At 42.1% G+C, this 8599-nt stretch overlaps 1 protein-coding gene and 1 long non-coding RNA gene across 3 annotated transcripts; one reads left to right on the top strand and one right to left on the bottom strand.

Moving 5' to 3' along the window:
- The first annotated feature begins 263 nt into the window (after positions 1 to 263).
- TNIP2 (TNFAIP3 interacting protein 2) lies at positions 264 to 8387 on the top strand. 2 transcript variants are annotated; one of them, XM_018088818.3, is made up of 6 exons: positions 264 to 729; positions 2839 to 3144; positions 4973 to 5056; positions 5578 to 5859; positions 6233 to 6352; positions 6849 to 8387. In XM_018088818.3, the coding sequence occupies exons 1-6, from the start codon at positions 343 to 345 to the stop codon at positions 7128 to 7130; spliced, it is 1461 nt and encodes a 486-aa protein (XP_017944307.2). In that variant the 5' UTR covers positions 264 to 342; the 3' UTR covers positions 7131 to 8387. The 2 variants fall into 2 exon arrangements, with proteins under 2 accessions (XP_017944307.2, XP_029818625.1); XM_029962765.1 differs by having other exon boundaries at positions 307 to 351.
- LOC108644320 lies at positions 2106 to 4557 on the bottom strand. The gene is made up of 3 exons (XR_001923204.2): positions 3703 to 4557; positions 3019 to 3075; positions 2106 to 2672 (listed from the first exon to the last, which is right to left on the bottom strand). It is a non-coding gene; the product is annotated as an uncharacterized LOC108644320 (long non-coding RNA).
- Positions 8388 to 8599: the final 212 nt, after the last annotated feature.

Below are 8599 nucleotides of genomic sequence, written 5' to 3'. Positions count from 1 at the left end.
GCTCCTCCCTCGCCCCCGGGTTTCTCCCCCCGCCCCCACTGCCTGTTCTCCGTTCGGCGCCTGCCGGGGTTCCCCGCCTGACGCTGCCCCCGGGGGCCGAATCCGGGCTGGCGGCCGGGAAAAGGGCTCGTGCCCGCCCGGGGCTCTCCCGGGGGGCGGAGCGGCCCCGCCCCGGCCCGGCCGAGCCCTTAAAAGGGGAGCGGCCGCGCCTCCTGCGCGGGGGAAGGCGAAAGAGCGGAGAAGCTGCTTGGCAGGGCCCTGCTCTGCTTCGGGATTTTTAATGCCACCTGTCGCGCGTTACTGCTCGCCCTGGAGAAGGAGGAGAAGGGACCTGTCCCGGCCATGTGCTCGGTAAGCGAGGGCGGCAGCACAGACCCCTTCGTGGCCCGCTTCAGGCAGGTGGAGGAGACGCTGGAGAAGCTGCACCGGGAGAACAGGAGCCTGAAGAACAAAGTGCCTCGGTACAACGCGCTCTGCACCCTGTACCACGAGTCCGCGCAGCAGCTGAAGCACCTCCAGCTGCAGCTGGCGGCCAAGGAGGCGACGATCCGGGAGCTGCGGGGCAGCCCTGGCCCGGCAGCCGCAGCCCCCGGCGCGGAGAGCGGCGGCGGGCGCGCGGAGCCGGCCCGCTCGCTGGTGGAGAGCCTGCTGGAGCAGCTGGGACAGGCCCGGGAACAGCTCCGGGACAGCGAGCGGCTCTCGGCGCGGAGGGTGGAAGCGCTGAGCCAGGTAAAGCTTTGGAGCGCAGGGAGGGGCTCCGCGGGAGCGGCATCGCCGCGGGGCTCTCTAGAAAGCGAGGGGTTTAAGCGCAGCAGCGGTGGTGCGGAGCGCGGGATGCGGGGACTCTGCTCCCAGACTGCCCGCTCGGGTGATGGGAACAGCTGGGGGCGCGCAAGGGACGCGCCCGGCGCGGCTCAGGAGCACAGACACACGGGGAGTGTTCGCACCCTCGCCTAGCGATGCTGGTGCCTTTTACAGGACTTGCTCCAAAGCAACTCAGCCCTCTGTATCCGACAGTGGCTTCTATTTAGCATTAAGTTCAAAAACGTAAAATCCTAAAACAAAGACTTAGCGTGGCGTTATAAATCTTCATGCAACTGTTTTCGTAAGGAAAAAAAAGAAAAATAGTAAAAAATCCCGCCTGAATTTGGAATTCCATGTTACTTATAGAAGACTACTTACTGAAAATTATTATCAGATGCAACAGTTTTCTAAGATGATGCCACCAGTTTTTCTATTAAAGTGTAGTTTGTTTTTTTTCTTAAAGTGCTCTTATATATTGACATAAAGGCAGCATTTTTAAACTTGGAGAAGTATCGTCTGGCAAGTTTGGATTGTGAGAAAATAGATAGGGAATCAGTATCTTTTTTGACAGAAAAAAAGTCTCCAAACTGAATCCCTCCCATCCACCACAAGTGCTGTTTTGGTTACTGTCATTAAGACTTTCCTATGTCCAGTCTGAAATACTCAAAAGAATTTTAAAGCATTTGTTTCCAGATGAAGCTGCATGAAGTAATTTCCAAACTGAGAAACAGTACTCAAAATGGAAACGAGTATTTTTGTCATAAGCACTCTCTTGACCTAATGCTTATACAAAACATTTTCCATATATGACACTCACCTAAAATACATTTTAAAAACTTCTTGCTTGGAAATTTGTTATAAGAGATGATCTTATTGACACTTTGCAGACAGATGACAAACCCGTGGTATCTGAACATATTTTGAAGGCTGATGCTGAATATCTTTAGCATTTAGCATGGGGCTAAAGAATTTAAATGTCAGTAATAAGAACAAGTGCTATTTCTCTGTGGTAGACGTTAAGATTTATTTCTTGAAAGAATAAAATTTTATGCCCAATCAGAACACTGAAATAACTGACACTGAAAATAATAACTGGAATGGTAGAGTCAAGTTTGTAGCTGTCTCATGGTCTGTGCTGGCATCCAGGGCATCCTTGGTTCTGGAGGAGCAGTGCTGCTGAGGTTTCTGTTACCAGCATCTGCTACTTCTTGAGGGTATAGAGCACAAGTTTTTTGACAAAGTCAGGACTGGTGTATTTCAGGTGCATGGAACTACAGGTGGTTTGCCCCAGTCAGCTTCCTTCTCAAAACAGCTGCAGAGGTGTTACCTTAATGCAGTGTGGATGCAGAGCTTCCAAACCAACAAGAATGTGCAGCAACAAGACACAGGGTTGTTTCCTAAGGGTGTGTCAGACCCCCTCACCTACCTTGGAGAGTCAGCTATGGCCAAACTAGAGCCATTGCTGCCCCACAGATTTTGTTTGCTTGTCCTTACCTTACTGTTCCCACCCTTTCTTAGGTGGGGAAAGTTGCCCTGTGTGCTACCTCTGCTTTATCCTTGTGACAGTGCCAGGCAGTGAATGCACTGCATTGGGTTTTGATAAGATGACTTTACAGTTCCATTTTTTTTTTTTGAGGAAAATCTCTACTATCTGGTAATTTAGAGTGCAGGACCTGTAAGCATTTCTCAGTCTCCACAGTTACTCCTTCTAAAATACTTTGTTTCTTGTAAGTTCCATCTTCAATTAGTTGCTAAATTCATAAATATTTCCTGAATTTTGCAGCTTGTTCCTCCATTCTACAGACTAGAAAGTACTCGTATAGTTGCCCAAGAAGATTTTGACTGTGTGATCTGTCAGTTCCAAGGTCCTGTAATTATATAGAGATGAACTGGATTTTTTTTTAGTTTTTAGGTACTTTGCAGTGAGTATAGGAGCAATATGGAATAACTGCAACAGGGAATTCAGTCTTAGACATATTTTGGCTTTTGAGTTTACTTTGCTTTTAAGTAACTTCCCCTCCCCCTTCTGTTTAGGAAGTACAGAAGTTGAATCAGCAGCTAGAGGAGAAAAATGGAGAGATACAGCAGATGATAAATCAACCTCCATATGAAAAGGAGAGAGAAATCTTACGACTGCAGAAGACCTTGGCAGAGAAGGAGAAGGCTCAAGCCACCAGTGATGTTTTGTGCCGTTCACTCACCGATGAGACTCACCAACTTCAACGCAAATTAGCATCCACAGCAGAAATGTGTCAACATCTGGCTAAGTGTCTAGAAGAGAAGCAAAGAAAAGAGAAGAGGAATTCAGATGACCAGATAGCTACTGAAAGATCTAATCAGGTATTCTTATAGCTACTACTAAGTGTCTTTAAAGTCTTATTAGCTTCTGTGGTGTTAATTACAATATGATAGTTGTAACTGAGGAACAGTGAGGTACATCCCTTTGAACAATTTCATGTAGGGTGTAAAGACTACCCTGGCAAGCTCTAAATAATTCCAAGTACCAAAAGTTTAGGATGGAAGCAGCTATCACTTTAACTTTGGCTATTTCATCTCATCATTGGATGCTTTTTTTGGGGAGAAGAAGAACTTAAGAGGTTCCTTCGACCTCAGCAATTCCACAACTACAATTCTTCTCTCCATATATAGGAGACAGTACCTTTCTTATACCACCCTGTGCTTCTGTGCAGCACTAGATGGTGCTGTGTTTTTGAAGGTGATCTCTCCTGATTACCTATTTAAGCATCAAAATCACAAAACAAAGTAGAGATATTTCAAAGTAGTATTTATATTAAGAACTCTAGAGCACGTGGTTTTCTCAGATCAGGATTTGGCTTTGCACATGTAGTACAGACCTACAGAAAGTTGGTTAGGGAAGAATGAGTCAAGGTGTCTTACCTTTTTTGGGTTTTTTTTTGGCTATGGGATTCCCCCTGGCATCCCACTGCAAGGCCATGTTTCTCCCCAGGAGAGATGTTTAGAAAAAATGCTTCACAATAGGACAGTGGCAGAAACAGTACTGTGGAGAACCAACACCTGGATTTTGGTGTACTTTGCTAATGGCTCTCTGGCTTTGCCACATCATCACCTCAGCTGAAGCTTTTCAGCGTAGGGTAGAGGCAGATCCCGTTGTTCTGTTGTTCCAGAAGTCCTGATGGCTTAGAGTCTTTAGGTAATTCATTATAACACCACAAGGAAATAACATTAGCAGTGCTGCCTCAAATAACTGGTCAGAGTATTAAGTAGGGTGCTACAGCCAGTTCTCACAGAAAAGAATAATTCTGTCTCATGCTCTTTCTCCTCTGTGTTGGTACTGCTTTTTTTCACATGACCACTTATCTGTGCTGACGTGCTCATGTCTACTCTGTAAAACTTCCCAGCAGTGTTTCCAAAGAAAACTTACTCATGTTAAAGTTACCTGTAAGAAATAGTTAGAGGTTGAGTAGATACAAGAAAAAAGGACTTTGTAAAGGACTCGAAACATTTGGTATTTTTGAGGAAAATTTACACGTATTTTACATGTAATTGATAGACAGGAAACTTGATTGACTTTGATATATGTAATAAGTAGCTAACCTTGTACAGCGGGGACTTCCCTGTTGAAGAGGAGAAATTTCAGATGCCACTACTAGCTGATTCTAGGGAATTTTGCACAAAAGTGTTCTATATTACTCATGTACACCGGGGTTTTTTTAAGCAGATGTCACAACTATAAAAAAGAGGTATCATTTTAGTCAATTATTTAGCAAGCAGGGTTTTTTCCCCTCAGTAATTTCTTCCTAGTACTGGCCAAAATTGACAGTAATAACAAAGCAAGATGAAGGCATATCTCTGCCTTTGTCATGCATTCTGCCCCTCCAGACAAGTGGTTTTCCAAGGAGTTTTTGTAACCTGCTAAGCTCTGTTGTCACCAGGTCTATTTAAAAGCAGTACCAAGTGGTAAAAACCTTAGTACAGTTTTCCTTTACTTATTAATAATAAAAGGTGTAGGCTATACTATTAATATTTAGAAACACACTATATAGAAATAAATAGATCATTATTTCATTGATAGCAAATAGTTTTAGAGGAATTTAAAGAAAAAGGTTACTTCCAGTTTAACAGCATAGCCAAATAGCATCTGGGATTTTTATGTCCAAGTAACACTTACCTTATCTGCAAATTACAGGTTTTAGACAATGAAACTTCACTTCAAGCTCTTATCTGCAACCTACAAGATGAAAACAGGATGTTAAAACAAAAAGTGGCTCACGTGAGTACTTTCATTTTGTTTAAGAGTTGATCAATTATTTTGAATTACAGTAAACTTGGGACAAGGCCTGGTTAATCTAATTAAATGTAAGGCAATTCTTCTTAGTCCTTTCAACATAGTTTTTGTTCCCTTAGCCAAGAACAACTTCTTACATTACTTTTAACGTATTGGGGTTTTGTTGTTAAAAATACAGTGCAGAAGATTTTCGTGTTCCTTCCATGCATCAGTATTGCACTCCAGGAGAACAGCACTAGGACCAGGGTGACCACCAACCCCTCCATTCCACATTATTTAACACTGTCCCTTTGGACTGGGAGAGGGGAAAGGCTGCCTGTGGAGAGTCTGCTCTACAGCGTGGTAACTCCTGCTCTCCTGCACAGTGGTTTATCCCCACTCAGTGGTCGGGTCAGCATGTTAGATTATCTTTTAGAGAATTTTGGTCCTGCACATAAAGACAGTTTGTGAAAGCTTGGAAGTTTTTGTCTTCCTGTTCTTCATGTGTCTCCTGGTTAAACTTTCAGGTGGAAGATCTGAATGCAAAATGGCAGAAATACGATGCGAGTAGGGATGAGTATGTGAAGCGACTCCACGTGCAGCTGAAAGAGATGAAGACACAACTGGAGCAGCAGCACGGCCTGACTTCAGCACAAACTAATTCTGACCTGATGCACAAGGAGATATTCCGGCTAAACAAGCTGCTGGAAGAAAAAATGAATGAATGCATAAAAACAAAGAGAGAACTAGAAGACATGAAGAAGGCTAGTGAAGGAGATAATGAGCGCATCCAAATGCTGGAGCAACAGGTCATTAAATTTCTTTTTCCTAGAAGTAGGAATTCCTAGTTTCTTCCCAGACCACTGAAATTCAAGGGGGAAAAATCAATTTATTTTTTGGACATTTGCTACTTGTCTTTCCACATTTGGCTATACAGACACTTAACAACACGGATTTAAAGGAAACTTGCTACTTAAAACAACTGCATGTGGTTCTGCTGGCCTTAATACAAAATATGAAAGACTGTAAAAGAAATACAAGTACCTGTGAAGTACAGATATGATAGAGAAGATAATGTTGAGATTCTGGGAATAAGTAACAAAGGAATCACAGCCTCAGCTTTTCAGTCTCATCCACAAATGCTCTAACTTAACAAATATTAACATAATAATTCTTTTTCAGGTCCTCGTTTATAAAGACGATTTCACATCTGAGAGATCAGACAGAGAACGAGCACAGAGCAAAATACAAGAACTTCAGGCAGAAGTTGCATGTTTGCAACACCAGCTAGCAAGAAGACAGGTAAGAAAGCAGCATGCTACTTTTTCAACTAAAGCATGTCAACAGTATTCTAGATTAAAATATACTTTTAAATGTATTTTTAAAAAATTTTAGTACTTCTAAAACCATTTCAGCTCAGTGCAGCTGTCAAAAACTTACATTATTTCATAGTCAGTTCTAATAGATGCTTCCCAGTACAGATGTAATATCCCTTTCCAGTCTATTTTCCTTCCTATTTTTGGATCAACATAGTAAGGGTGAATTCTTGGAATGAAGAGGACAGCTGTGACTCTTGTAACAGTGGCATTTCTAAAGTAGCATGCTGGCTGTGTTCTGATATTTCTACAAACCTTCTTTATAACTATATTAACAACACTGCAAAACCTGATGAATAATTTATTTACAAATATCTGATAAATACTTGAGCAGTGTTTCAGATAAAGGTTGATAAAATATCACCTGTTAAAGAATATCTTTTTACTGCATCATTTTCAAGAGCTCTTCTTTCTCTTTCTAGGACTCAAGAGACACAAGTAGTCATTTCAGAGTTCACGCTGGTAAACAGAATCACCTGTACCTACAGACGAATGTGGAACATCTACAGGGCAACAGCCCAGGCCAAACAGGCACGAGAAGAACACCCTCACAGTCTGAACAAGCTTCTCCTCCTGCGGACAATGGAAACTCGGGCTCCGAAGGCAGGGCACAGGGTGAACTCAGATGCCCTCATTGCATGAGGTTTTTCAGGGATGAACTCAGTGATGAATTCCTCAAGCACGTTGCTGAATGTTGTCAGTGACCGCGGGATATGAGGGGGTGTAAGTCAATCACTACTTTATAGACATAAAACTTGGCTCTATACATATCTCCTACAGTCCTAAACAGGAGTAATTCAAATGGAGAGCTCTTGGGAATTAGGAGAATGAACAATATCTACCTCTTGCTTAATTTCACCTTCTCTTGGACTGTATGAAAGGCCTCAAGAGAAAGCAAAGTGTTTTTCTGAAAAATTATTTTTGACAGCTACAAAGAAGAAGAAGGCAAGCATAATGCAAATTCTACTACAACTAAACTGAAACCTACGGTGGTAGTTCAGCTTCAGAGTGCAGCTTGACTTGTATTTGGGTCTAATTCTCTACCGCAGTCTGACAGCTCGTGAAAAAAGTTACTGAACTTGAAATTTTCCTCTTCTTTCAAAAATGCAGGCTGAAGAACAGGGAGGAACATTTTGACAAAAGATAGGAAAAATCTTACTGTGCTTTATCTGGATTAAAAGCGAAAGTATTTTCTGGTCTATTGATGCTGAACTTTCAGACATATCATCTGAAAATCCTTGTGTTTAACTGAAATCAGAAGAGAAAAAAAAACCATTAAAGGGCTGGTTATTGACTAAAACTAGCCTGTCTTTTTGCACAGAGACAAGGTACAGGGATATTTATATTTTCTGTGCCATAAGTAACTATTTTACAGATTTGTAAATGTGTATTTGTGTAATTATTGATTATATTCCTATTTTACCTAAGGATTATTTTTATAATAAAAGTGATCATGCAGTTTCTTTACTACATTAGTAAGGGGGTTGAAAATCTCCCTTTCAGTGTAAGTATTTAAATGTGAAATAGTCCCAGTGGCTATACTAAGGGCTAATTAAATGTCACTGCTTCAGATATGACTTATTTCATTACTTCAGTGATAACCAGCTTCTCAGACTATTTTCAAATACGTTGAAAAAAAAATCACTCACCTCTGAGCAGAAGAATGACCTTTCAGAGGCAAAGGAACACGTTTAATGCCCTACCTTGCCACACATCTATGACTGTGCCAACGCTGCCTTAAATTTCTTCTTGTCTGCACTGGAGAGAACTTCAACAAATAGCAGGGGACTGCTTTGAGAAGAAGTATCTGAAATTAAAGTTTACAGACATAAGAGCGCCACAGTTTTTCCCAGCCTTGGCTCCAGGTGTTTCTCACTGTGCAAGATTTGGGGTTAAGGATGGGATACAAACTAAAGGCCTGCTGCAACCATGACACTTCATAATTAAAGAAAACAGTCCTGTCTTCTGCTTTGCTTTGTTCCCTGTTCTACACTTTAGAAGCATTGTGGGTATTTTTCTGGATATTTCCTTTTCAGGATCCAGTTGCAGCCCTAAAGGAAGACAGTGGTTTATGCCACTGTTGCCTTAGGTGGGATAATACCAAAAAAGATGGCTGGGCACTTGCATGCACTTGGCATGCTGCATGCAATGGTTATTATTAATCTAATCTACA

Source organism: Manacus vitellinus, unplaced genomic scaffold (genome assembly GCF_001715985.3).
Source record: "Manacus vitellinus isolate BGI_N305 unplaced genomic scaffold, ASM171598v3 scaffold_0_pilon, whole genome shotgun sequence".
NCBI lineage: Eukaryota > Metazoa > Chordata > Aves > Passeriformes > Pipridae > Manacus > Manacus vitellinus.
This window is presented reverse-complemented; position numbering and strand designations above follow the sequence as displayed.

Coding starts and splice junctions, on each gene's coding strand:
- TNIP2 (XM_018088818.3), top strand. CDS start 343: ATGTGCTCGGTAAGCGAGGGCGGCAGCACAGACCCCTTCGTGGCCCGC. Junction 5,860..6,232: donor TCCAAATGCTGGAGCAACAG/GTCATTAAATTT, acceptor ATTCTTTTTCAG/GTCCTCGTTTATAAAGACGA. Junction 6,353..6,848: donor ACCAGCTAGCAAGAAGACAG/GTAAGAAAGCAG, acceptor TTCTCTTTCTAG/GACTCAAGAGACACAAGTAG.